Consider the following 27,120-nt stretch of genomic DNA (forward strand, 5'->3'; position numbering starts at 1 on the left):
ATACATGGATGACATACAGACATCCCTTTCATTGAGTTTTCTGTGATATATAACGTTATTTCTTCGATATTTCGTTGGAGAACTGGTGTCCCTATTAATTCTTCACAAAATGGTGAATGCAAAACGTAAGTGAAAAATCTCTTCTAATGATTTAATTCGATTTCTAGTGGGTTAAAATGCGATTATTTTACAAAAATAAAGCCAGTTGATGATTATTGGCAAAAAGATGGAGCAGCACTATACTTGAAAAATGTTATAGATATCCTTCCTATTGAATTTTAATTTGGTTTCCGAGTTCTAAAATGTTATTAACTTGCCATTTCGTAGGAAAATATGCAAATTTGTCATTCTCGACAAAATGATGGAATCTTATGCAAGTAGAAAATCTCTTCTATATAGTTTAACTTTAATTTTAGCAGCTTAAAAGTGTCTTTTTAATAAAAATGAAACCAGTTGGATTGTGAGAAAATAGTACAGATATTCTGTGAAAAGAATATTGATAACTTTTTTTATTACGTTTTAATTGAGTTTAAGAATCCCACAACAATACTTTCTTGGCCTTTCCTGGACAGATGCGATACCTTGTTAATTCCTGACAAACTGGTGCAAGCGAGATATGTTGTAGACATCTCGGTTATGGAGTTTGGACTCGACTAAAGAATCTGAAGAAATATTTTTTTAGAAACAATTAGACTCTTGCTAATTTTTAACAAAATGGTGTGGGCAGAACACAGCATAACACTATTGAATTTGGACTCGATTTTAGAGTATCAAAATGTATTTTTTTACAAAACTTAGTCTTTTGCTAATTCTTGGCAAAATCATGGATGCGCCAGAAAAATAAAAAACTTCCTGGAATATTTTTTATTAAGTTTTAACTCCATTTCACAATTTCATAAACGTTAATTGGGTACTTTGTCATAAATAACGAGATAGCCTTACCTTAAGGTATATAAAAACTATAAAAGTAATAAATATAGGATAAGGTAATAAGTTCTTATGAAAAAATAAGTTGACTGAACATGATTTATTATTCAAAATAATTCCATTGGTTGTTATTTTCAATCGGCATATGGCTGATAAAAGGTGCAATTGTTGTTTTCAGGAATTGGCTGTAATTATATATATATTGCTTTGAGGGGTTAAATCATGTAAATGTTTTTAACTAAAATTATTGTTATTTCAATTATTAATTATTGAAAAATAGATAATATTATTGCTTATGTGTTGGATTATTTATGGTTCACGCAAAAGCGGGCAAATCTATTTTGTGATTTTTTAAAAATTAAAAAAATTATTCATTTATTGATAGAGTGCTTGTAAAATCATTACTCTCTGCAGGTGCTTAATTGCGTCTGCTTGACCAGTATCCTTTCTCTCATTAAATTTGAATAATAAAATTGTAAATTACGTTTCAGTTTGTTTCATCTTTAGGAACTGTCAAAGTTGTCATAAGAAAAGTGTTAAAAGAGGTAAGTGAAATGAATATGAAGGAAATGAATTAATAAATAAAAAAAAGTAAAAAAAATTAATTGAAAGTAATTTGAGAAGATAAACAGAAATAACTCCTTCGGGGGCTAATGCCTTTATCGATATTGCCTAGACTGTTTCCCTTAATGAGAAAAGAATTGACGAAAAATTATCTATTAGGCGCTATATATGGACTTTGATAGAACATTTATTTTCTTGAAAGATATAATTTAAATTTCGAATTTTTTGTGTTTTTTTATAATTTATTGTACTTCTATAAACCATTTCTCATTATTATATTATTCCTTTTTTTTCATTATTGAAACAAGCTGTGTAGTTCAATGTTGGCAGTCAGTTCGATTACGACAAAATATCACTATAACATTTCGATAAAATGAATACAATAATTTCGAAAACTATTTTTGGACTGCAATGCAAGTGCACATTGAATGCAAATTAAAGCATTTTTTCAGCAGTAAAGCAAGCCTCCCATCTTCCCGCTTATTAATCAGGTTATCGCCTTGTGCCTCCAACTCCATCAGCCTCCAGCATCCCCATTCCCCAAGAAGAAGAGAACAAAAGAGAAACATAATCCGATTCGAGATATAACTCTCCAGTCTGCTTCGCTCCCGACCAGTTCAATCACGGCGTGTGTTCGGTAGAAACGCGAGCTTTCATGACCCAGTCAGAAACCGACACGTGACAAAATAGTGCTACCGGTGATTGTCACCCTTTAAACGGCTTATTCACTATTCTAGCGACAAAAGGTAACCTTGCCTGCAAGCATAAAGAGCGTTTCAATTACTGTTATTACCGTGTGGTAGTTGATGGATCGATAAAAGAAATGTTTTTGTTCAGATATATGGTGGTTTTGGTTGTCTGAAGAGGGTGTAAACGACCCTCATTAGTAGAGCTAAAAACATGTGTTTCCTCATCCGGTTTCAATTTCAAAAAATGTCGATTCTGGACATTTACTTTTGGAAAGGAAAACGTTATTATCGTCAAAAGTTCTTGTCAAAATGATGGATGAAACACGTTGGAAAGGCGCCTTAGGGGAATATTCTCTGTTGGCGATGGACTCGATTTTATAATCATAAAATGTATTTTTTCTTTAAAAATTAATATTCCTAACAAAACGTCGAATGCTCTCCATAATTGTGTAATCTTCGTGAATCTTTTTATGTTGAGTTTTAGCTCGGTTTGAGAGTCGTAAAAATGTGATTCAAGTGCTTCTTTCATTGCAAATAATATGAAAAGTAAGAAGTCAATATATAAAATAGAAAAAGTTACCTGCCAATTATATTTTCGCCAACCCCTTTAGCAGCTCCTCTGGTTTTGAATTTGAAATCATATTGGGTCTTGAGTGGTGTCTCAGGAAGTTACATTTTTTTAAATCGCGTAACGCAGGCACAAAGCTAGAATTCGATGATTCAAAAACTTGCCAGAAATCAAATTTTAATCGTGTAATCTAGACAAACCTAGCGTGCGTTGTTTCAACAATCTCGCGGCCCCTTTAACGCCGCCTCTGGTTTTAGTTATTTTAACTTTGCAAAGTGTTTTTGATAATTTTGCAAATTAGAATCTACGTCTTCAGTGGCGTGTCATGAAGTAAATCAATTTTAAAAGTACGGTCAAATGTAGAGTGCACTGTTTCAACAATTTACCAATCCCTTGCGCTACGCCTCTGATCCTTGTTATTTATATAAAATTGAGTTTTTAGTTTTCTGAACCTTAAGTTTTTGGTGTGAAATCGAGATTTTCATTACATGTTAAGAAGCAAAGAATTTTGAAATAATCCTAAATACCAAATAAGTAAATTGTTTCAGATTTAGTACCGATGCGTTTGATGAGTGTTCTAAACGTAATTTATCGGCTTATAACAGAGGTCTTCAGTAACGTATTCAGAAGTCGAGAATTTTATTGGAAAATCATTGAAACCAGCTACCCTAAAATTTTTTTTTTTCAGTTTGTCGAATTTTTCAACAAATGCGTTTTTTATATTAAAATGAAATAGAGTTTTTCACGTTTGTGAAATGTTAAGTACTTTTTCAGGTTAAAATCGAAGTCTTCAGTGATATATCATCGTAGTGTGATTTATCGTAGAAACCGAAAACGAGTGCATTATTTAACCCCCGCAGCAACGCCCCTGGTTTATGATATTTATGTAAGCTATGACTCAATGGCGATTCTGACTGATTAATGTTGCTCATGGGTGTTTTAACGAAAATCAAGGTGTCCAGTAACGTTCCGAAATTGGAAAGATTTTTTAAGTTCTCAAAATCAAAATGCTGAAACTGCCTTTATTGAGAGGCCAATCCCCCTTGATAATGGTTTGATGCACGCTATTTGTTTGAAATAAATAATAGTACATTATACTCAATATCACAGGATGGGTGTTTCCAATCAGAGTCTGTTTGATTCAAAATATATATGAAGGTGTTTAAAACATAAATTCCTATTCTTAAATAGCACACGTTCACGAGAGCTATAGTGAGTTCACGATCGTTTTGAAGTAACTGAACCCGGAAATAGACCATATAAACCGCTGTCTTGTTTTGGGCGAAATTACCTTCAGATCGCATCAACACTGGTCACCAAATCCTCATGGATTGCGCAAAATAATGCTGATAATATGATAAAACCAATTCTGATGATTTACGATATGGTTGTTCCCCAGTTGAAAAAAAATGGATATACAGACAACAAATGGATCCACCTGCGAATCTAGTCAGAACCAAACCGTCAAAACCAAGAAAAACTACCACCAAGTGATACAGAGAACATGGGACCATTTGGAGGATGTGGAAGCGCCTGGGACTCCCAAGACTCCCAGAACCTCCACAACGCCAGGTAAATCTCGATAACAAAATATCAGAAAAAATCTAATTTCGTACAGAAATTCAGTTTTGTTATGTCAACAAAAGTGTGTCATTTGTGAGAATAAACTTAAAAGCAAAAGAGGAACAATTAACATTCTCAACTGATAACTCGGTTGACTAATGGAGGTTTTATGGGAGCACTTGTATGAGGGGAAATACATTTTAACTATTAAAGTTTTTTTTAGCTTTTAGTTAGAAGCACGTAAGAAAAAACTCGGCAATTATTCGCAAAAATTGATTTGCAGGCCATGAAAATTGCACCTTCCACCATGACTTGGAGCTGGATCATAAGCCACCCACAAGAGAAGCTTTGATTCCAGAAATGTCCAGATCGTATCGGCTTCTTCTAGGCTCTTTAGGCGAAAATCCAGATAGGCAGGGACTGCTGAAAACCCCTGAAAGGGCTGCGAAGGCCATGCTATTTTTCACTAAAGGATATGACCAAAACTTAGAAGGTAATTATAGCTGTACCGCTAGATGGCAGAATTGATGTTACCTCAACTAACTCCATCTCTTAGTCAAAAATATCGTTCCTCCTTTTAGTGATCTCGTATAAATTTGAAAGTACTGTAGAGTGTGAAAGTGGTTTGGAGTGCCTTTTAATTAACAGCATAAAAAGGTTTTATCATTAAATTTTAGTACTTCCCACATATCAAGGCAGATCGTAAAATTTTGATGGATTAGGTCTGATGATGGCCACTCACCGGGACCCATTTCGTCCAGATTAATGGGCATTGTTCCGATTTCCAGCTCGAAATGATGTAGAACTGCTAGAGGGTCATGATGTAATTCAATTATGGATTTACCTCCGAAAATTGACTAACTACAGTCTCCCTGACAAAGATTTTCTAATCGCTTTCTAGTCGCATTTGTACACCAGAAGAATCAACAACTTTTCTCTCCTCGTTAATTCCTGCACTACAACCTCATTGATTTATCTGCTTTGGATGTCACAAACATTAAGGGCGAACCCCTTAAAACCGGAAATTAAGGGCTTCTTTTGTTGACATTTAATTAACATTTTTATACTATATAGGGCACTTCAAATTCGACCCTCACCATTGAAGGTTTCGCCCAATGAGCATCCGACGTTTCGTCTTCCAGCTGCCATCATCAACTTTATTTTTTCTTATTGGCGCCACATTGGATTTTTCGGCAGAAGAATAGTCGCATGGCAAATCTGAAAACATTATCGTGAAGCTGAGGAAAAGCGTGGCAATGAAAATGTGCTTGTGGTTTTAGGCTTCTTTCTCAAATACTAAAAAAATAAAAACTAAATTTTCAATTAATAGTTTTTTCGGCTTTTTTTGGAAGTACTTAGAAAATTCAAATTTTAAAAAAGGCTTCGGTCACGCTTTAAATTATGCAATTTTGCCCCCAAATTTCTTCGTATCTCCTCTAGTTTCCAAGATTTCAATGGTGAGGCTCGAATTTTAAATTCCCTGTATATAATCTTAATTCAGCCAAAGTCTTGTTCTGATAAATCCAAACCGTCTCTAAATCCAGTAGAAATGTTCCAAGTGGCTTGATTTATCCGCTTAAACGTGCCTGGCTCCATAGGAACGAGCTTTCGCTCTTTTTTCAGTCGTGCCGTCATTTCCGTGAAGGAAAATCGTCTTAGTTTTCTCCTTTGCTTCCTATAACGCGATTTTCCACTTTCCATGTCAAGACGTCCGTTGTAAGTTTTAATTTCTACCTTTTCTACCAGGGCACATCGGAAATTATTGCAGGATTTCAAGATGGGAAAAGTACAAATATTTCCCAACAAGCGTGCGAGAAAGTCACTTTTTGTGTACGCTTTGACGAGATAAAAACATTGCTTTTCCGTGTCGTTTGAGCATATTTTATTGATGACTCAAATTTAGCTCGCTCTGTACAATTTGCGGCAGGTTTCCCTGCGTCATCCTGTAGCCCTGATTTTCGCTTCAAATTACCTCATCAATTGTGTACTTGAAATTTTTAAATTGTCGAGCTGAAAGCGACTGAATAGCGAGTACCTCCAATTTTTCAGGTTATTTACCTTTATTATGTCGATATCAATTTTTCCCGCTGTGTGTAATTTTTTGCAGGTCTCTTTTTAACATCAAATAGCCCCACATCTCTACTTCAAAATACCTCTTCAGATCTATCATTGAACTTTTTAAACGAGGCGAGTTATGGGCGACTGAAAAATGAGAAACCTAATTTTTTAGTAATTTCCGTTTTTATTCTTGTTGATTAATCAATTTAGCTCATTGTGTGCATTCTTCTAAGTTTTCCCTCTGACGTCTTTTAGCCTCAAGTTTCTGCTTCAAGTTACCTCTTCAGGCATTTAATCGAAACCTTTAGAAAACGCAAGTAATGGACGGCTGAAGTGAGAAGAGTAAAAAAAATATTGTCGTATTTCAGGTTTCGCAAATTGGTAGTTTCTGATACCAAAAAAACTAGATTTTCACCCTCTAATCATCTCACCCCTCTTAGAAATCCCCTGCACATTGGGTACTCCGAAGCATTGAACATATTTTCTACACCTTTTTGTCAAGAATGTGATGAAAACATGTCTTCATCATATAAGTGTTCTCACTCATTAGTCCATAATTGCAAACACAAAGCCGCACATAAAATACTTACACTTCGCAACCCTCAATATTGCCCCTTTCAATCACTCAGTGAATCGAAAAGTAAGAAACCCAGAACACTTCAATGCATCCCTCTCAGAATTTCAAATTAACCCGATCCCTTAGTTTCCCGTATAAAAGTGTGTGGGCGGTTTCTATTTCTTGGCCATTAAATCCAGCCCTTTTATGTGCTGTATATCTCAAGCCACCCTTTCAGATTTATTGCCAAGAAATAATGAACTGATAATATGCTCTATTTGCTGTAAAGCGGGTCTGAGAGGCCAATTAAAAGACGCTCGGCGTAAATCTAATTTTATGTGTCGTGCTGACTTAAGAGCCCTTTGACCTATACTGCGTATCATATTACCCCTTTTCTCATTAAATACTTTTGTCGTTGACAAAATTCTTCGGTTAATTAAAGCACTTGAATGTCTTTAGAAAACATGTTTATTGAGTCACAGTAATAAACTGAGCCCCAATAAGGATTCTGTCATATACATAATCAGGATACTAATGACCGTTTCTACGAACTCTATCCAGATAATTTTGCAGAGTTTCTATTCTAAAGCAATTTTCCAGTCTCGTCTCCAGCCAGGAAACCATCAGCCTTTTCCGGTATTTAAGCCTGAGAGCATCCAGACCTTTGCCCTAATTCCACTAAAAGAAATTTATACTCGAGAAACCAGATTAAACTTCTGTTCCTCTTGTTGTCCCAGGTTCTCGTTTATACCAGGGAGCGTGCAATGTTTATTCCTTATTTTAGAAGTGTTAAACGATGCAATTTTCGACGAGGACCACGACGAAATGGTGGTGGTCAAGGACATAGAAATGTTCTCCATGTGCGAGCACCACTTGGTACCCTTCTACGGCAAAGTCTCCATCGGGTACTTGCCTTCCGGGAAGGTTCTGGGGCTGAGCAAATTAGCTCGAATTGTGGAAATATTCTCTAGGAGGTTGCAAGTCCAGGAAAGATTAACCAAGCAGATTGCGGTGGCTGTTTTAAAGGCGGTCCAACCTAATGGGGTTGCTGTGATCATCGAGGGCACGTAAGTGTCACGTAATTTATACAATTAGATGCATTGATTGAATGCATTTAGATGCATTGATTGTTATTTTAATGCAAATGAATGACACAAGTTGGTGCACATAAAAAAAGTGAAGGGCCTATAAGGATTATTGTTATTACGTGTTATGTAATTTGTCTATGAATAAAAGATGGTTTCTTATCAGGCATATGTGCATGGTGATGCGGGGAGTACAAAAGATCAACAGCAAAACTGTCACCTCCACCATGCTGGGGGTGTTCAGGGATGACCAGCGCACTAGGGAGGAGTTCTTGAAGCTCGCTCTGGACCATTGAAGATTCCAATAAGCCTTTGAAGACAAATAAAAATGCAAATACATGACCAATACATTGCTAGTTCTTAGATTTTTTATGAATATTTTTTATTAAAACTATTTTGTTATATCTTTTGTACGTTTGCTTAGAAAAATAATTTATAGTTTCTTGGTTGTCTACGTCTACGTAAATCATTAAAGGTAAAGGTGACTTACCCCAGAAACTAATTTATTCATTCTACAGGTAATAAATAGAAGTTTGTTGGGTTACTTGGATATATTAAAAATTTTATTATATATATACAAATATTGTACTTAGACCAGTGTTGTTGTTGTTGTTATATCTGTACATCATCCAGTATATAATCTCTGTGATAAGGTAGAAACGATTTTAACATATTTATACACATAATATGTATACACTTCACGGATCATTCAGCATCAATCATCTCGAGACAAAGCCTTGAAGTTTATTACCTTTTTTGGAACAATCTACAAAGGTGTTGATGCCAATGATTCTATTAGTAAATCTATTCAATGTACTTACTAATTAAAAGGTTTCTGATCTTTGTAACACAGCCCATAAATGATCTACTGAAACAAAGTTATAAAATGCTATAAATGTTAAATGACAATCCATTAATAACCTAATAAAAGGGAAGTTGAAAGGTGTAAAGTTTTATTTACAGTAATGGTTGTAACAGTTATTATTTAAACAATAACTAATTTGCTAATACGAAGAGTAATAAATTCCTCTCAATATGGTGACTGTAAATCTCCCTACGTGATGTTGGAGCTTTTAATTCATCTCGTGGCACCCTCTCTGAGACACACATTAAAACCTCTATAAACGTTAGATCTCCTGACGTGTCTGCTGATATTTCTAACCTTACACAAAATTTTTTGTAAACAAAAAAGAGACCCCTTAAAGAATGCTTTGATTTATAAACATTTTTGCTTTAAAATATGTTAATTTGGTCGTAATGTAAAATTCAGGAATTCGTAATGACCTTTCTATTTGATTGTACAGTGATATTTTCCTCTCAGGTATGTGTTTTTTAGCAATGAAAAGACTTCTCTGGATCTATTTTTGCAACACATATACAAGTTTTTGATAATTTCTTGGGTTTCTCAACAAATTTGCCCATATTTAATAAACTAACCCTAAATTTAAGATTTAAAGAATTTTATAAAATAATTTACTTTCAAATTTATGATTAGAGTAAACCCTTAAAATGTAATAAACCTTTTCTATGTACATAAATCTAAGGGCTACTTTCAAATATTTCTATTATAGGTACTTTTCTTTATTGGAGCATGGCTGTTCTTTATGAAGCAACTATTTACAGACTATGAAGTTCGACACAAAATGGTCCAACTAATATTTAGTATCACGCTGACTCTCTCATGTACCATGTTTGAACTTATAATTTTTGAAATTTTAGGTTTCCTTGATGCCAGGTAACATCCTCTATTCTCCCCAAATACCTTTCACTCACTTCCAAAATAGTTCTAGGTCCTTCTTCTGGTACCTCATGCTTTATTTGCTATTATTTGTTGTTATAGTCCTAAACCCATTCTACATTTCCTACTACTGCATCAGCAACATTAGATATGGTAAGTTTTTCAAGTGTTTAAAGGTAAATGTGGGTAATAGAAATTTTTTAGTAAGGCCTGACTATGTTAAAACTCTCACTTTCATCACCTGGTTGATATTCCTGGCCGTATTTTGGAAAATCGGCGACCCATTCCCAATCAACCATCCCAATCATGGGTTTTTTTCCATAGAATCCTTAGTTTCCAGAATAGGTGTCATTGGGGTGACAGTCATGGCTCTTTTATCAGGTTTTGGTGCTGTGAATTATCCCTATTCATCTATGAAGTTCTTCATGAGGTATTTCTATGACGCTGGTTTGTGGTGAGGCGATTGAACACAGAGTTTTACAGAGATGTTGCCGAGGCGGATGTATGGAATATTGAAAAAAGGTTGCTGCAAACAATGGATATGATTGTCATAAGAAAAAAGCGAGTTGCTATAGCAAAAAAGCAGATGTTGGGGAAAGCTGACTTGCCTACAAGTAAAAAAGGAATTTGGGAAATGATTTCTTCAGTTACGGGAAATAGGAGCAACGAAAGTATTTTATTGAAAAAATTTTGAGGTATAGGTACTTAATTAGAAATGGTTTCAGATATTAATCAATTAAAACTGGAGATTGATGGGCTTGAGGAGATGAGTAGGCAGCTTTTTTTGGAAGTACACGAAAACCGTAACATGCTTCAAAGGATTGAGTGGTCTAAAACCTGGAAAGGGGCTTATTTCAACTTTTTAGGCTATATTTTTTCTGGCTATTGCTTGTGGAAGATTTTTATTGTAAGATCTATTAAGTCTAGAGATACTTTTTGACAATATTAATAGTTTTTTTGTTAGTGTACAATAAACATAGTGTTTGACAGAGTGGGCAAAAAAGACCCAGTAACCCGTGGCATTGAGATAGCAGTCAACTGGATGGGTTTTGATTTTGATATAAATTTTTGGTCCCAACAAATATCATTTTATTTGATAGGTTGCATTGTAGTGACTTCAATAAGAGGATTATTGCTTACTTTAACCAAGGTATGTGTAGCATTATTCAATATGGGTTCAAACTACATTCATAATACACATTTCTTTTTAGTTTTTTAATAAAATGTCCTCAAACAAGAGTTCAAATATAATAGTACTGGTTCTGGCTCAAATTATGGGCATGTATTTTGTTTCCTCAGTGCTTTTACTTCGAATGAATATGCCGGTTCAGTATAGGATAATTATTACTCAAGTATTAGGTAAGTGTTGACTTGATGGTGTTCAGCAAAATGATAATCATCTTTCAGGAGCTCTACAGTTTAATTTCTACCATCGATGGTTTGATGTTATATTTCTAATAAGTGCCCTGGGCAGTATGGTTACCTTGTATTTGGCCCATAAACCTCCCGTAAAAGATAACATGTTATGACTGATTCATTAAGTGGTCAACATTTTTAATACATTTTATATTTGAGTTAAAGCTTTAAAGAAAATACACCATTTATTTATGGAATAATTCTATGACTTTATTTTCTTTTTTTTTACCTAAAAACAAACATGATAGGATCCAAAAATAAGAAAAATGTGGAACGACTTAGGGCTAAATTAATGAATAAGGCTTAAAGCTATGATCATTTTTAACAAAAACAAATTCCTCAGGCTTTTATCTCCACATAACTGACCTATTTGACTGAAATGAATTTAGAAAGCCCTTCTAGCAACCCAATGTAGGCAGAATGTTCATAGGCTGTGCTGTAATTGGAAAGTTTTTCCACAAATTCATTGGTGATTCCCTTTTCTTCCAAATAATTTAAGATCAGATCATACAAGTACTGAAATCAAGTAAATTAAATTTGTTGAATGTAAGTCCAAACAAACTTACACTTACAGAGTCTAAAACCTCCCCAGTCACTGAGTAAACATTTTCATTCCATTCCCCATTGTAAATACTAAGCTCGTCAATGCCAAAGGCATCATCTATGAAGAAAGAAATGAGTTGAAATGAAGAAATATTTTAAGGAATTAGACTCACTGTAGCCATCATCTTGTTCACTGGGAGGCACAAAGGAGCACAATACACTAACAGTGGTGTCTGCCCTTATTAAATCAACTTTAAAAGCTGGCTTTGATTTTAGTTCTCCTATGTCAGGTTTGTCCATATTTTCATGAATTTCAGGTTCAGCATCAGTGTCCACAGAATGGTTTACATTAAAGCTGATTTTTATGCTGCACCAACAATATTATTTTGTTAGGTGAGATATTTTAGAGAAAAATTGGGAACTTCAAATTAAAAGAAGTTTGGTTGTCATAATAGTTATTTACCTAACCAATGCAGGGAGTGATATTTTACCACATGTTGCCTTGATATCTTTATAAGCACATATGCAATAAAGTTTTACTACACATATATCAATGTTAAATACCCTTATAAAAAACTGGCTCAGAATCTCAAGTAAACTTCATTAATTATCAACAACTAAATAGTTTCTACTCACGTTTCTGTATCTGTCTTTTTAGTCAAAGTAACTTCAGCCCCATTTAATCTGGCATTAAACCCTTCGATTTCAGTGGGAATGGTGGTCACTTTCTGGGCCTTCCTCTCAGCTAAAATCTCCTCTGTCAAGAACTCCACTAGCTCTTTCTCGGCTAGCATATACTTTTATGTTAGTATGTCCCATGTGTTTGCCCAACAGCATACTTACAGTTACCTTTAGTGTGGACTCCCTGCTTGGTCCCACCGCATCCACAACCACACAAATTGTTATGCACTGCCGATAGTTTCTGAGACTGCAGAGTGCTCATGTACCACAGATTCCTAGTGGTTAGAAGCTGGGCTTGCGACTGTGACATTGACGCCAATGTTTTGGCAGGTAATAAAAGGGACTTTAGGGCAGTTAGTCGAGAGACTGACTTTAAAATTGAGTTCATTTTTCTTGGATTTTGGCAAAAATTCAATTAAAAAAAAACGTGCTTATTTTCGCCGGGTGCGTACCCCCTTCTGAAAGAGAAAGTCAAAAACTGAAAGATGTCAAATCAAATGTTTAAATGTAGTACTTACAGCATCAGAGTACATTTGTCTCTTCATCCAATTGCATTTGTAAGCAAAGGACAGATACATTCGGACTATCTACAACTCTATTTTTCTTGAGTTTACAAAAACTACTGTAGTATAAGAGAGATGGAAACTCCCTAAAATTGTTTCTACTATCGCTTTCGCTATTTTATTTATTTAACTGTTTATTTTTTATTTCCTTTTGATCGTTAACTAATTTCCTAGTGATATAAAATTTATCATTTTGTATGTTGCAGGATTAATTAATCAGTCTAATTTTCTTTACTTTTTGAATCATTTGAAAATTTCCACTTACCAAATAGGGCAGTGGTACTGGCTCTGGCACCTAGAAATAAGCTCAAAGTCCAAAGGTAAAAGTGCTTGTTTCACATTCAGATATTTGTTATTTACTGATTTCACTTGAATTAAGTACTCAAACAAAGTTCATTCTATATTTCACCTTCTCTGCCAAAGTATAGTTTTTGTCCAGAATTGTTAAGACACTCTTAAGTATTCATAATGGCGTTTTCTCAGGTAAGTTTCATTCCTCCCAATTTACAGAATTTTCGGTTTTAAAGCCCCTTTCTAGTTTGTCAGAACTGCTACCAGAGCCAGCTTTAAACCTCTGCCATCAAGAAACTACAGTGCTAAGGTTTATCCCAATGGATATAATTTTCGTAAGTGTAACTACATTTTAAAATTTCACATCTATTAATTTGTATCTCAGAACTTAACGACACCCAAAAGGAATTCCAGGAGACAGCTCGAAAGTTTGCAAGGGAAGAAATTATTCCTGTGGCAGCTGAATATGACAAAACTGGGGCATATCCATGGGACATTTTCAAGAAAGCTCACCAACTGGGTTTGGTGAATACTCATATTCCTGAGGAGTTAGGTAAAAAACATTGTTTATACCAGTAATAAGTTTTGCAAGCTTTTTAAACCTGCATACCATAAGTGAAATTGTGAATTTTATGGTTGGTTTCTCCCTGCAGGTGGTTTAGATATGGGAACTTTTGATGGGTGTATTGTAAAAGAGGAAATAGCCTATGGTTGCACTGGGATATCTACAGCTTTAGAAGCAACCTCATTGGGTGTAAGTTTTGGTTCAGAAATAAAGAAGGAGGTGATCTAAAATATGCTTCAATACCTCAAATTCTGAGTTTTACATAATGAAGGTTTGTTCTTAGAAGTTTGTCATATGTGTTTCTATGATAAGGTTCTTGTTTATTTGCCTGAAATTAAGTTGAATGATTTTTATTTTGTGGGGAAATTCAGTCTTTTATTTATTTTCCTTGCTTCTTTAAAAAGAGCAATTGTCATTCATAGGCCGTTTTCTCTTGCTAATATGGTTTAAAATGGTTTAGAAATAAGTAATTTTTATGATAGGTACTGACTTCATACACAATTATTCTTGAACAATTTTCAAAAGCATCCAGCATATGTATTTAAATCAAGTCAAAGCACAATTGATGAGAACTCTTAATTCAAAATGTTTCAAAACTCCATATTTTTATGGAATGAAATAATTATGTTATAGTTCAAATACTATTGAGTACTTGGATTGATAAGGTAATCAAGAAAAAACACTTTAATCTTTGAATGACCTTGTTTCTTTCTTTCAAGGTAGAAACTGGTTTATCAGAATTTTTGTGTTATGGTTGTATTTAAAGTAATTTTTGTATTGTGAAATGATGGAAAAAGCCACTCTCTTCTAGGTGGTATTGGCTTAAATACATTTGATGGAACTCTCATTACTGAAGAGTTGGCTTATGGTTGCACTGGCATTAATGCATGTTTACAAATTACACATATTGGAGTAAGTATGGAAAAAATACCATGCCTTTCTTTAAAAACTAGTAGATCTGCAAAATTGTATTTTCCCTTTATACAAAAAAAATTAGTAATTTTATCCTTTAGCCAAATTCGTTTTGAGTTGTAGTTTAACAGAGTGTAAGATTCAGACATTGTAAAATGTTTTAGATCATCTTCCTTAAATTCATGTTTAATACATAGTTTTGGATCAATTTTACAATTGAGCCTGAATTTGCTCAATCACTTCCAGCAAACTCCTGTACTATTAACGGGTAACAAAGAACAACAGAAGAAGTACCTAGGAAGACTGATTGAAGAGCCATTAGTAGCTGCTTACTGTGTTACTGAACCTGGTGCTGGATCAGATGTAAACGGCCTCAAAACTAAAGCGGAAAAAAAAGGTGATGAGTATATTTTAAATGGTCAGAAGATGTGGATTACTGGAGGAGGAGTTGCTAATTGGTAATAATTGCCATATATGAGTATTTTTGTTGTTTAAACTTGGGTATTTTAGGTATTTCGTCCTGGCAAGAACCAACCCAGACCCAAAATGCCCGGCTGGCAAAGCATTTACCGGTTTTATAGTCGAAAGAGAGTGGCCTGGAGTCACTCCCGGTCGTAAGGTTAATTATTTAATTATTTCCTTATTTATTATTATGTTTTCAAGATAGAACTTCTATTAGGAAATCAACATGGGACAAAGAGCTTCAGACACTCGAGGTATCACCTTTGAGGACGTCAAAGTACCTAAAGAGAATGTGTTAATTGGTGAAGGGCAGGGATTCAAGATCGCTATGACCACTTTTGACAAAACCAGGCCTCCAGTAAGGTTTTCACTGAAAATTTTCGATTTTCTAGTATAAAAAAACAAAACATTTCAGGTAGCAGCAGCAGCTGTCGGTCTTGCACAGCGAGCATTGGATGAAGCTTCCAAGTACGCGTTAGAAAGAAAAACCTTTGGAACACCCATTATTAACCATCAAGCTGTGGCGTTTATGCTCGCAGAGATGGCAATAGGTAAGACACTTAGGTGAAAGACTAATTAAGACAGAATAAATGTTTATTTATCCGGAATAATAATTATTATGGGAAGAACTTAAAACATTTAAAATCAGGGGTGGAAACTGGTAGATTATCTTGGATGAAAGCCGCCTGGGAAACCGACAACAATATAAGAAACAGCTATTCTGCAGCGATTGCCAAGGGCTGGTGTGCAGATATGGCCAACAGATGCGCTTCTGATGCAGTCCAGGTTAGTTTTTATTATATTTTATCGTTTTTGACTTTCTGAGACTTTTTATTTTTTAGATTTTCGGAGGCAATGGCTTCAACAGCGATTATCCAGTGGAAAAACTCATGAGAGACGCGAAAATCTTACAAATTTACGAGGGAACATCGCAGATTCAGAGAATGATTATTTCGAGGCATATTGCCGAGAGAGCTAAAAGCTTAATTTAGGAATGTAATACACATATAAAGTGAACAGAAATGACTGAGGATTTAAATAACAATTAAGTAATAGAAAAGAGTTATTGTTTACTGCAGGTAATATACGTAAAGTAAAGTCTTAAATGGGATTTAGGTAAATGAGCAATGAGCAATTTAAATATGTGCTATACATTTGAGATAGATTGTTCATTTTTCTTTTATTATATTTAGGAATAACATCTTACAACGAAGTAGGGGTTGTGGGAGCGGAAGAATTGCACACTATTCTCAGTTGAAACTTAATCGACGCTCGAACAAAAATCTTTGTTAAAGTTTCGGTGATAAATTTATCGTCTTTCTCCAAATATAGGGAAATTCATTTTAACAGTTAATATTAAGAGAACTAAAGTGTATGAAATGTGAGTATGAAAAATATGTGAAATACTCTCAAAATTTCGCGAAAGAAAAATTTGTCACCAAAGCGTTAACAAGATTTTATTTGAGCCCTTAGGTGAATGTTATTCTCAGCTAATTTTCACTTTTTAAGTGCAATTCCATTGCTCCAATAGTCCCTACTTGTTTATGACGCGTGTTATTATTCCCAAACATAAAAGAAAAATTTAGCAATTTACGAAAAGATGTCTAATGAACATTATATTTTTATAACGTCCTATTATATTAGAAAGATTCTATACATTTATACTATTATATAAATTAAGTTTTTAAGGCTCAAGTTGTTAATATTTCTGAGGAATTTGTACCGTATATTGTGAAACTTCAAAAGTTGCATCCACCATTTTGCTGATGTTTGTAACTAATAAAACATGAAATTTTTATATAATTTAATGATTGAGATTGAGCAATGCTGAATTTCTAGTTCTAGCCTTTAGCAAATAAAAATCTAGGCTTCAAAATATCAACTACTAATGTTCATCTCATTACCATAATAACACTTTACCAGCAACTACGTACTTAATAAAATAATTCCTGTAGGGAAAGCAGACATTACAAGCAAATTAATACAAATATTTTTAAGGTATCACTAATTACATTCGCTAACTCATAACCGCTATGGTCTAGCATTCCTCTAGTAATTAACTTGTTTATTATTGGTAGAATGACGTCAGTACCGTAGTTTATTAACAACAATTAACGGAAATTCTATTAAAGTTTCGAAGCGGAGGTGTCTGGCGCCATTAATTCAAATGCAAATTACCCACAATGCAATGGCGCATCGATATCCGTCTACGAAGTCATGCGCGGTTGTTAAATGATCACCTTCGAAATTGAATTTATTATTTGAATTTTGGTTTGATCCTTGGGACTTAACTTCAAATATTAAAACTTTGCTTCTGAATAGAAGGTCGAGTGGGAAAAATCCACTTTTTAGTTTGAGAATTATTACTGCGTATTTTTTTACGGTTATTTCAGTTATCGAAGTGTTTTTCTTATTTTGCACCGTTTAGTTGCATATCGGTTGCATAAATTGTGGACTTAAAGATCTTTCGTAAAAATTGTGTTTATTTTGCTCTTCAGGTCTAATAAATATAAGTTAATAATTTGAATTTATAATATATGGAACGTATGCACTTGATTACAGCGAAACGCAATAGCGCACTGACAGTTGGCAGCTGGTTGTCAAAAGTCATAAGTGACTGCAAAAGTGGACGGAGAAGTGGCCTACAGACCTATATTTTCGAAAACGTCGTGAATTTTTATGGTAAAAGAATTAAAAATTAGCAAAACGTTGGCGCGAATTTGAAGGTCAGAGCTGTTCAAGGCTCTGGGGCGCGTTTTTTTCGGTTATCATTTCCTGGGCAAGTGGGTAATTGTGTAAACAGTATGCACGACGAGACGCAAAGCGTTCCGGGCTCTGTTGCCGTTTCGACGGTTCCACAGGAGGAGGAAAACAGCTCCACACAAACCCTTTCTGTTGTCACATCGGAGGCCGATTTGGAATTGACCGCAGACAATGAAATATCCGAAATCCCAGTGCCTTTCTCAGTAATACCCACCACAAATGCAGGTTAGTATGACCTACCCAGTTTTGCAGGTTATACCCACCAACCTCCTAAACCAGTTATGAGACCTCATTAGTCTTAGATTCGCTTTTAGTATTACGACTATCTAGGTAATAGCGAAAGCGACGGAAAGCGAAACTGTTCATGCATCATGCCACTTGAGCAGCTTTGTTTAATGTTGGTGAAACGCCCCATCATAATGCGATTTGTTGAGCCCCAGAGTAATGCAAATATTAACCCCTTTTTTGACCTTGTGACCCAGAAATTAAGTAATCAAGGAAGTAGCAGCTATGCGCTTAAAACTAGGCTAGACAGTCCTAGACTATAGCATCATAATAGGTCAGGTTCAAGTGTACAGGTGATGTGAGGTAGAAAAGGACAGCCTCTGGTTGTATAACGCCTTTATGGGCGCGCGCACCTTCTATCACTACAGTAGATTATACTGGGTGCATCAGCAATAATAGTAAATAGTAATGGGTTATTTACAGCATTTAGGTATTATTATTAGCACTAAATAAATATATTCGGTTTGAGGGGGCAGATCTAATTCCATTGAGTCTAAAGTCGGATTTTAGTTCAGGATTGTGTAGGTGTCTCGATTCTGCCTGGAAATCCATTTTCTTAGTAGTACCTAGATTTTGGATAAGTCTAGGTGTTCGAATATAACTCATTTTCTCATTATAGTCTTTAATAATCTTTCCCCTTAAAAATATGGTATACATAAGCATTTTTTGTAAATGCTCTTGTTCGAAAATGAAAAAAATTAATAGTGAAATTATGAAACCCAGATTAATTAGTTAAAATGAATGAACCTAAAGTTTTGCAGAATATTTTTCACTTTTACAAATGTAGCAGAACATTTGTGGTCTTGAAATTATGTTTTTGAAAAAACCAGTTTAATTGAATAGAAACATGTACGCCAAGAACATGGATGTCATTATTAATAATAATGTCTTTAATGTGCATGTGCTCATTTAATGATACTGGGTTGTTTGAAGGCACAACTGTAGTGTCCTAAACGCTTCTACCAGGTTTATAAATGTGCTTTTGGTGTATGGCTGGCTTTCAGTTAATTCTCAATCAGGGGAAAGACCTGATATTGTTTTTTTTTGTTATTCATCTGATAAGAACTTATGTCTGATAAAAGAATTTAAGTACTACTCAGATTCTATACTGACACCTTAACTTTAATCAACAAGACAAATACAGAATAAGGTGTCTTCCAGTGTTTTCTCAATGCAGAAGATATACAAAAGAAAAATCCTAATCAGGAAGCATTGAATTGAGTCAAAAATGAAAAATGCAAAAGGAAATGGACTGTAAAAAAATCAACTTTTCTTAAGTTGTTGATTGTCTTGTGATGTCGATTCTCCTTCTGACCCTCTTTGCAATATTAAAAATATGTAAATCAGGTTAATTCAAGTTCTTAGTAAAATGTCAGGTTACTGTAGGTTATAAGTAATAGTACATAAGACCCTAAATAAAAAATAAATCTAAAAAATGAAGTGTCTTCCTATAATCCTAATAAGTCTTTCTGGATCACCTTCTAAGCTTCAGGTTGTTAATGTGAATCTAAGAATATGTATGCCTATGTTGTATCGGGAAATATCCTCAATACTGGAATTTAGTATTATTGTGATAAAGGTAGTCTCAACTGACAAGTTAAAGTGAAGTTCTTAGGATGTCAGTTTTGAAGAGGGCTCGATTAAAGACTGAACTTTGAAATTACCCAGCTTTCAGAATTTCAATAAGTACTAAAGATAGAAATAAACATTTTAATGACAATTAAACTTAATTAGTGGCCATTGGTCTCGCCTTTGTGCACTATCCAGCAACAAACACCACTTTCTGAATCAATACCAATGATTCAGAATCTTTGTCAGTGGCGAATTCAAAAGAGTTGTTTTATATAACAAATATAACAAATAGGATTGTTTTCTCCCTTATTGAATCGTCCTCAGAACTGATACCTTAAGAACCTCTCTCCACGCAAATATGTAATGTGTTACCCCTGTTACAATGTTAGTTCTTTAGGATTTAAATAATATCCTAATAAATACTTTTCCCTCATAATTCCTACTTTTAGAAATTTACTTAGCCTTATGAGAATATTTCCATTCCCATTTATATTTCCGAAATGGGGCTGCCCATTGCTACATATATTTCACAAAGGTTTAATCAATTATGCTGAAGGTAGGAATAACTCTGAAAAGGGTGGGTTTCTGAAGACAGCCCATTAGTCTTTAAGATGTAAAAGATAACATCTTCTATGCATTATCTATCCTTGTCCACTACCTACAATTTCGCGCACGTTCTGTTGGATACATAGGGATATCTACTTATCTACCTATTTTACCCTCAGTTTAATATAAAATTTAGACGTTGTTGAAGTGTTGTTTTTCGCCTATATGTATCAACCAGATGGCACAATTGAGGCTCTGGAGATTTGGAAATACAGCTTAAGATTTATATTTTAGAGGCCCTGTCGAAATTACGAAAATAGAAATCAAAGTGAGGTTATATATGAGAAACTAAAAGAGATTTTATGAAACTACAAGAGGCATTATAAGCCTGTTAGCGCAAGATTATAGAATTCATTGAGGCGATTAATTAGAGCTAATAATAGTTTATTTGCTTGTTCAACTGGTTGTAGGTAAAAAGCCGCACACATCATTTGCATCGTCATAAAGGAAAACAAAACATTCAAAATAACATAGAAGTAAAACACAGAGGCACCCAGAAGTAGAGCTTTAATGTAATTTATAAAATAATTTGAAAACAAAATCGTAGATCTCATGGATCCCTATATCAAGAACATCTACAAGGAATACGGAAGTTCTTAGACACATTGTACGGACGTAAGGAAAGTAAGATTTCCCTAATCGCCACCCTGAAACTTGCAAGTGACAAGAACAAATGTAGTTCGGGAAACGAGAAGTAAATTCTTTGTTAAGGAAGCAGCCACATATCCCAGACTTTAGTCCTGTAATCATGGACGTTTATTTACCATCCAGATTCTTCTAAACAATAAAACGACATTCATGAATGTATAGTGCGGGAAGTGTCATGTGTAATATAAAACTATTTAAAGCAATTCCTGCAAGATTCCATACGTGATATCACGATCATAGTGCGGACTGCAATTTTTTGCTTTTTAAAGTCCAGCTCCCACCCCATTGCGTTGCCCCACCAAATGAGATAATATGAAAGTATGCTGTGGTATAGATTCATATAAACACCACATGAGATTTCTGCGACGTATAGAGAGTAGCGTCATCAACATAGTGAATAACACTGATTCCACTTCTGAAGCATGAACACCGCAACACCGGACAAAGAAAGAATGTAGAATATCAAAAAAGCTTTACTTCGCCATGAATATTGCGGATGAACATCATCCTCTTCTCTCTGTGTTACTTTCGCCCTCTTCCATATTCGATATACAGGGTGTTTGGTAGAGCGATAGAAAGTTTTCAATGAGAGATAGATGGGGTCATGTTGAATCACTAAAACCATATTTATCTTTATACAAAGTCTCCTTTTTTGAAATATTGGCCAAGGGGGTGAGAAGGGAGAGCAGGGGCGGCCAGTAACTGCATTAGAAATGGAGTCTCATTTTGAAAATGAAATTAATTAATAGTAACATTGCTTAAGTTAGAACCAGCACTAGAAGTTTTAAGGTAATTAATGCTTATTTAAATTTAATGTCGCTTATTTTCTTATTGTGAGTAATATGTATTTCCTTTTGCTTTTAGTTTTGTGAACTATTATTTTGTCAGAACGTCATTATCATTTGAAAGAATAAGTATACAACAGAGGAGTTTTTAAAACCATTTGAATTTCTTCGCGCTTGCGCGAGCGACGTCACGCGTGTGTGTGTGTGTATGTGTTACGTGGGTGCGTGTATGCATGCGCATGTGTATGTGCGCGCGTAGGTGCGTGTATATGATTAATTATCACTACCAAAGGAACAGATTTGACCCGTGCGCTACTAATATCATTTATTCTCATCAGTTGGCGTCAGGAACGCAGATTGCCTCAAAATTGCGAAAATAGAAGACGTCACTCGGGCTGTGTTGTGCATGTAGACATAGCAAAGTTCTTTTGAAGCTAAAACGGAATTTTTCATTTCACACGAGCTTTATAATATTATATGTTTTAGGAACACACAGCTGAGATATTTATTTAATAAAGAATACAATACAAGATCATTTCCTCCAGCAGAATTGATATCCCTGGTTCAGCCCAACATAAAAAAACACTTCGCCACGCTCATTATATACTTTTCGAAAATAGTACTCTCTCATTAAATGTTCCATCCAAAAAAGCCATCCTCATCTTTTCACATAAATCTCCCTGATTAGTGGACCGCCTTTTGTAAAATGTGCGTTTTCCGTTATGAGTTAAATTTGTCATCAGATCATTTGATTTAATAATTATTGGGTGGTCCCACTTGTTTTTTTCCTATAGCATGGAGTTAATTGACACCCCCCTCCCCTAATAAATTCAGTTTGGTGTGGGTAAATGTATTTGAAATCCATTGTGATTCGTTGAAATATGGCCTTTTTGTTTGCATTAAGTTAAAAATTGGTGCACTGCATCACTTGCTAGCTTGTAGCAATTTATCTCAGTCAGAGCTGCAATCTTTGTGTTTTCCTGCAGGCCCTCGTTATTTTTAACTCCCAAGGAGACATGCTTATCCAACAGGATTAAACTGCTTTTCCTACTCTATATCCGCGAAAGACCTTGCAGTTTTCAACGGACATTAATTATTATGTCGTTCAACTCTCGAAAATACTACTTTACTATACTCTGTTGTTTTCACATTTTTATTACCTCTACAGTTTTTGTGTGAATAATCAATTATTTTTCTTAAGATCCAACTTGAAAAACTGGGTCTGAACAAACAATGCGCACTCCCTAAAAATACCCCGACACCGGTTCCCATTCTTCTTTCTCCCTTTTTGTCCCGGATGCTCGAGGTGTTCCTTGTGCGAAGCCCTATTTATAGCTCCCCTGGCCCCTTGTCCCGATTCTGAGCCCCACAGTACAAATGGACTGTAAATCTGGAAGGCTGTTAGCGGAACAGTCATGGCATTTAATTTAAATTTGCGGGGAAGTGATTTCTTTTTGAATTTTGCCACGGGTTATTTTTGGCACATGGTTCTCAGGACTTCGTTTTTTTCCCTGCCCAGCGATGCATGCACTCGGCGTTCTAGGATTTGAGACGAAATTGGGATTTTTTTTGCACATTAGAGGAATAGAGAAGACTCCCGATTCTGGAAGATTTCTGATACATACCGTAAAAACTTGTATTATTGCAGAGGAAAGTAAAACTGTAACATTAAGGCCGGCCAGTCAGACGATTTACTTGCCGAATGACTTTGAAAGCACATTAACGCCAAAACTATTGCCCAACGGAATTCTCTCTTATAAGAATTTAAAACGTTTACCCAAGTTGAACACACGATTCTTCAATATTAAATATTCCCATTAATTCCTCGACAGGAAATTTCGATTCTAATAACATCATAACACCACCCGTTCCATTAAAAGGCGACCTCACACGTTTAAAACCTAATGCAATTTAAATTAAGATCTATCGGTAAATCCGTTGGCAATGGGGAAAGAAAATGGCCCTCCTGGACGTGGGCGTGACCGGAATCGCCCGGAAAAAACCATTAATTCCTGGAAACTGGGTCGGCGAATTACGTCACTAGACGTAGTTGTGCCTGGAATCCGGGTTAGTGGGTCAATATGGGCCACTCCGGAGCGGCAAGTGCACCACCGGAGCTGGGGGAGGGTGGAAATTTATGGGCGATTGTTCTAGGTGGCGCGTGTCGTGTCACTTTAATTGGTCACGTCCCAAACGCCCTTCGAGAAAATGGGGCGCGAATCGATGCAGCAGAAAAACTGCCCGACTTTGTCGCAATTATTAATGCTTTATCGAAATCGAAAGCGATTAAGTTTCTCTCCGAGATTACCAGATTTGGTTCGTCTCGATTCACTTGTTCTCGCCGGTTAGTTGCAGCGAGCCCCTACCACGATTGACCCCAAAAAGTGCCTGACCATGACACAGTGACCACTTTTGCTCTCGTTTGAGTACCATAATCGCAGGAGTAATTTAGTTGCGTAATGATGCGCTATATTTGGGTTCTACCCGTAATGGGAATTTGCACTGAGTGACCACCAATTTCTTTTAAACCGGATGATACGGGCAGAAGACATAAGATAACAAATACCAGGATGTCGCCGTTGGTATCATTACATACAATTTCGGTTATGTTGTGGCAATGTTATGTAACTAGGTATTTAACATTTCTTATAAGATTCGACAATTCTTGTTTATGTCCTTCGAGAAGGTTTTCCGTTTAGACTCGCTTCCAAGGAAGGTTTCTTATTTAGACTCACCCCACATGCGAACTTACCACTTCGACACTAAATGTACTATTAAATTCACAATTTTTATTGGGCAATCTCTTATTGCAGTGAGATCGTTTTTAAATTCGTTTGAAACACGAATTACAATTTTTTATCTTTGCTTAACTCGAACCCATGCGAAGAGCAATTTGAACCCCAAAAAAACGTGAATATTGTGAATTTCGTTTAACTTGCAGTGCTCACTTGAAGCGCAGCTTTTGAATCCCAAAAGCATGAATTGGAACCTGTTTAATTTCGTTGAACTCACACTAACCGGAAGGGTCTTTTAGCGTTTACATCCCAAGAAAAAAATCATCCATCTCATACTACCAGGAGTGCCATTTGTGGAATTATCAAATCCGGAGGAAGGTGAGTTGCAGTTTTTTGAATTTTGCTTCACTCGAGTTTGGCTTTTTTGGTATTTTTGTTCCAAGAGAATGGAAGACAATTTTTTGAAGTTCGCATAGGCCGAACTTAAATAAAAAGAGGCCTCAAAAATGCCTGAAAATGATTCAGAGTCAGTAACCAAAAGAGTTTAAGAGCATTAAGAGACCCGTAAGGGCATATTTGGTATATTGTTTACTCCCGCATTTCTACCCGACAAATAAGCTGATATAAAACCGTAAGATTATGGGCTTCTACCAAACCCTCATTGAGACCAATATTTACTCTATTGGAAGACAACATCACCATTAAAGCTCTTAGTGCCGCCTAATCGATTCGCAAGGGACGTAAAGAGTTTACACTTACAGCCCTATCGATTGCCACAGCATTTCATTATGAATACACATCAGTGATTATTTTAGCGACTAATTATCAAAATTGAGACTTCTCTGCTTGTTTGTGCCAGAGCGGGTCATCATCCGTCTTTATTTGTCAGCAGCGGAGAGGGATGAAAGCAGAGATTAATGTTGATTTTAATTATTATTTGAAGGATGTCAGATCAATTTTAATTTATATAATAATATGTGCAAGACAAGTCAAGGAATTTTGCGTAAAAACTTCTATTTAAAATTGCCGAAAAGGGAAAATTTATAAATTGATCCCTGATCGTCGGCCAACATTACCCAAAGGGGCGTTACACGTCTCAAAAATGTAAATTGAACATGCCCTTTATTTTCCCTCCAAGGGCCAAACTATTGGAGTGCTGGCAAATTTAGTGGGAGCATAAAGCTACCGTTTTTACTACTCCCAGTAAACTCAGCAGCATTCGAATAATTTCGCCCCGAGGGCTACTAGATCAATGTAAAGTTGCCAGCTTTACTTAGAAGATAATTACCATAGAAGCCGCGGAACCGGCCGTTACTTTGCCTCTATTTTAAGGTTTCCTCAGATATTATCGTCTTGATAAAATTGCCGGGACTTTGATGTGTTGGCCCTAAATTTAACAAAAGAACCCAGATTTATCTGCGATGTAAATCCAAAAATTCATTGCATTTTCCCCTCAAACCTTGACATAAATGTCAGGGCAAAAGGCGGTATCATTGCCACTGGGTTAGTGTGTCAACCAAACACATTTACATGCCAGATATAATGATGAATCCGTCTTTAAAACTCCATTATTATGTTTGTTGTTATTGCTGGAAAACTGTATTAACATAGGGCAGTTTGCTTTCGAGTAATTTCCCCAACAAAAGAGCATTTCTCCTTTTAAAAATATCACCTATTTTTACCTCCAATAACAGTGCTTAATTAGTTTTTAATTGTAATTCGTAATTTGTAAGTAACTAGGCCAGGGTAACGCGCGGCGCTCAAACCTTGAACATCTCCATTATAAAAAAAAACCTATAGCTTTGTCATTCTTTGAATTATTTGCCGTGGTGCTTATCATTACTATTCGCATTTAATTGCCGTGTTTAGCTTTTTTACCTATCACCAGGGTTGCTATGTTTTAAACTGTTGTTTTAACATTGCTTTAAACACGGTCTAAGGGTTTAAACTATGTTTTAAATACAGTTTAAACCCTGTTTAAAATACTTTGTTTTGTATTGTTTTAAATGCAATTCAAAATTGCATATTAAAAAAAAACACTTTGCTTTCACAAAAATACATTCTGAGGACACAGGGGCAGGGACTAGTCGCCCTGAAGGTAAAATTATAGTGGTGGTTTATGCTTTTTCGAGCCGATTATACAGAGCGTCCGGGTTTTATGATCAGGTCTTCAAGGGAGGTTAAAACAATGTATTAAAGTGGTTTGCTCTTGTGAACAGAGGCCCTAGTTCTTTTCGTGCTTGAGTTAAGGGTATGAACATTTTCTAAAGAAATTATTTCCTTAATTTCACAACTTTCAAAGCACTGCAATCCATATTTGCACAATATCTATGATATATCGTCACATCATCTCGTGATAATGTTTATTTCTCTTTTTTCCCATGGGTTTACGTTTTGTCATCTAATCCTCAATACAATTAAACATGCTTAAAACAATTAAAGACAGATCTTTAGTTCACAATAAAAACATGTTTTTTAAGCATCATCTTTTCGGCCGAACTTCCAGTCTCCCCTCCCATCTCCACGCATCACGACATGCATTATA

The 27,120-nt window shown here is 35.3% G+C and overlaps 5 protein-coding genes across 11 annotated transcripts in view; 4 read left to right on the plus strand and 1 right to left on the minus strand.

Moving 5' to 3' along the window:
- Positions 1 to 2,069: 2,069 nt before the first annotated feature.
- On the plus strand, positions 2,070 to 8,939 carry LOC136414544 (GTP cyclohydrolase 1-like). Its single transcript, XM_066398654.1, has 5 exons — positions 2,070 to 2,237; positions 4,148 to 4,320; positions 4,595 to 4,804; positions 7,710 to 7,992; positions 8,177 to 8,939. Exons 2-5 carry the CDS (start codon positions 4,158 to 4,160, stop codon positions 8,304 to 8,306), a joined length of 786 nt encoding a protein of 261 aa, XP_066254751.1. The 5' UTR covers positions 2,070 to 2,237; positions 4,148 to 4,157; the 3' UTR covers positions 8,307 to 8,939.
- A 188-nt stretch (positions 8,940 to 9,127) lies between these two features.
- On the plus strand, positions 9,128 to 11,364 carry GPHR (golgi pH regulator). Of its 2 annotated transcripts, XM_066398566.1 has the most exons (9): positions 9,129 to 9,331; positions 9,582 to 9,745; positions 9,795 to 9,901; positions 9,953 to 10,178; positions 10,232 to 10,419; positions 10,474 to 10,655; positions 10,713 to 10,898; positions 10,960 to 11,107; positions 11,156 to 11,364. In XM_066398566.1, the coding sequence occupies exons 1-9, from the start codon at positions 9,290 to 9,292 to the stop codon at positions 11,275 to 11,277; spliced, it is 1,365 nt and encodes a 454-aa protein (XP_066254663.1). In that variant the 5' UTR covers positions 9,129 to 9,289; the 3' UTR covers positions 11,278 to 11,364. The 2 variants fall into 2 exon arrangements, with proteins under 2 accessions (XP_066254662.1, XP_066254663.1); XM_066398565.1 differs by having other exon boundaries at positions 9,128 to 9,331; positions 9,795 to 10,178.
- Positions 11,365 to 11,397: 33 nt separating this feature from the next.
- On the minus strand, positions 11,398 to 12,863 carry P32 (complement C1q binding protein P32). Of its 4 annotated transcripts, none has more exons than XM_066398571.1 (5): positions 12,557 to 12,863; positions 12,344 to 12,494; positions 11,881 to 12,074; positions 11,731 to 11,825; positions 11,398 to 11,680 (listed from the first exon to the last, which is right to left on the minus strand). In XM_066398571.1, exons 1-5 carry the CDS (start codon positions 12,774 to 12,776, stop codon positions 11,531 to 11,533), a joined length of 810 nt encoding a protein of 269 aa, XP_066254668.1. In that variant the 5' UTR covers positions 12,777 to 12,863; the 3' UTR covers positions 11,398 to 11,530. The 4 variants fall into 4 exon arrangements, with proteins under 4 accessions (XP_066254668.1, XP_066254669.1, XP_066254666.1 ...); XM_066398572.1 differs by having other exon boundaries at positions 11,737 to 11,825; positions 12,557 to 12,862; XM_066398569.1 differs by having other exon boundaries at positions 12,551 to 12,862.
- Positions 12,864 to 13,165: 302 nt separating this feature from the next.
- On the plus strand, positions 13,166 to 16,973 carry Mcad (Medium-chain acyl-CoA dehydrogenase). Of its 2 annotated transcripts, XM_066398567.1 has the most exons (11): positions 13,166 to 13,271; positions 13,330 to 13,434; positions 13,490 to 13,577; positions 13,628 to 13,795; positions 13,896 to 13,996; positions 14,966 to 15,177; positions 15,230 to 15,338; positions 15,399 to 15,539; positions 15,597 to 15,732; positions 15,831 to 15,967; positions 16,024 to 16,971. In XM_066398567.1, exons 2-11 carry the CDS (start codon positions 13,420 to 13,422, stop codon positions 16,171 to 16,173), a joined length of 1,257 nt encoding a protein of 418 aa, XP_066254664.1. In that variant the 5' UTR covers positions 13,166 to 13,271; positions 13,330 to 13,419; the 3' UTR covers positions 16,174 to 16,971. The 2 variants fall into 2 exon arrangements, with proteins under 2 accessions (XP_066254664.1, XP_066254665.1); XM_066398568.1 differs by lacking the exons at positions 13,166 to 13,271; positions 13,896 to 13,996 and adding an exon at positions 14,619 to 14,719 and having other exon boundaries at positions 13,315 to 13,434; positions 16,024 to 16,973.
- An 815-nt stretch (positions 16,974 to 17,788) lies between these two features.
- Positions 17,789 to 27,120, plus strand: part of ftz-f1 (ftz transcription factor 1) — a 72,960-nt gene continuing 63,628 nt past the window's right edge. For both annotated transcript variants that reach the window (XM_066398648.1, XM_066398649.1), the window contains exon 1: positions 17,789 to 18,169. In XM_066398648.1, the coding sequence (XP_066254745.1) occupies positions 17,986 to 18,169 (184 nt within the window). In that variant the 5' untranslated portion in view covers positions 17,789 to 17,985. The remainder of the gene's footprint in view (positions 18,170 to 27,120) is intronic.

Source organism: Euwallacea similis, chromosome 17 (genome assembly GCF_039881205.1).
Source record: "Euwallacea similis isolate ESF13 chromosome 17, ESF131.1, whole genome shotgun sequence".
NCBI lineage: Eukaryota > Metazoa > Arthropoda > Insecta > Coleoptera > Curculionidae > Euwallacea > Euwallacea similis.

Coding starts and splice junctions, on each gene's coding strand:
- LOC136414544 (XM_066398654.1), top strand. CDS start 4,158: ATGGATATACAGACAACAAATGGATCCACCTGCGAATCTAGTCAGAAC. Junction 4,321..4,594: donor CAGAACCTCCACAACGCCAG/GTAAATCTCGAT, acceptor ATTGATTTGCAG/GCCATGAAAATTGCACCTTC. Junction 4,805..7,709: donor ATATGACCAAAACTTAGAAG/GTAATTATAGCT, acceptor TCCTTATTTTAG/AAGTGTTAAACGATGCAATT.
- GPHR (XM_066398565.1), top strand. CDS start 9,290: ATGACCTTTCTATTTGATTGTACAGTGATATTTTCCTCTCAG. Junction 9,746..9,794: donor TTAGGTTTCCTTGATGCCAG/GTAACATCCTCT, acceptor CTTCCAAAATAG/TTCTAGGTCCTTCTTCTGGT. Junction 10,899..10,959: donor TATTGCTTACTTTAACCAAG/GTATGTGTAGCA, acceptor ATTTCTTTTTAG/TTTTTTAATAAAATGTCCTC.
- P32 (XM_066398569.1), bottom strand. CDS start 12,776: ATGAACTCAATTTTAAAGTCAGTCTCTCGACTAACTGCCCTAAAGTCC. Junction 12,495..12,550: donor AGTCCACACTAAAGGTAACT/GTAAGTATGCTG, acceptor AGTATATGCTAG/CCGAGAAAGAGCTAGTGGAG. Junction 12,075..12,343: donor AAAAAGACAGATACAGAAAC/GTGAGTAGAAAC, acceptor TTGTTGGTGCAG/CATAAAAATCAGCTTTAATG.
- Mcad (XM_066398567.1), top strand. Junction 15,339..15,398: donor GAGTCACTCCCGGTCGTAAG/GTTAATTATTTA, acceptor AACTTCTATTAG/GAAATCAACATGGGACAAAG. Junction 15,968..16,023: donor GCGCTTCTGATGCAGTCCAG/GTTAGTTTTTAT, acceptor TTTATTTTTTAG/ATTTTCGGAGGCAATGGCTT.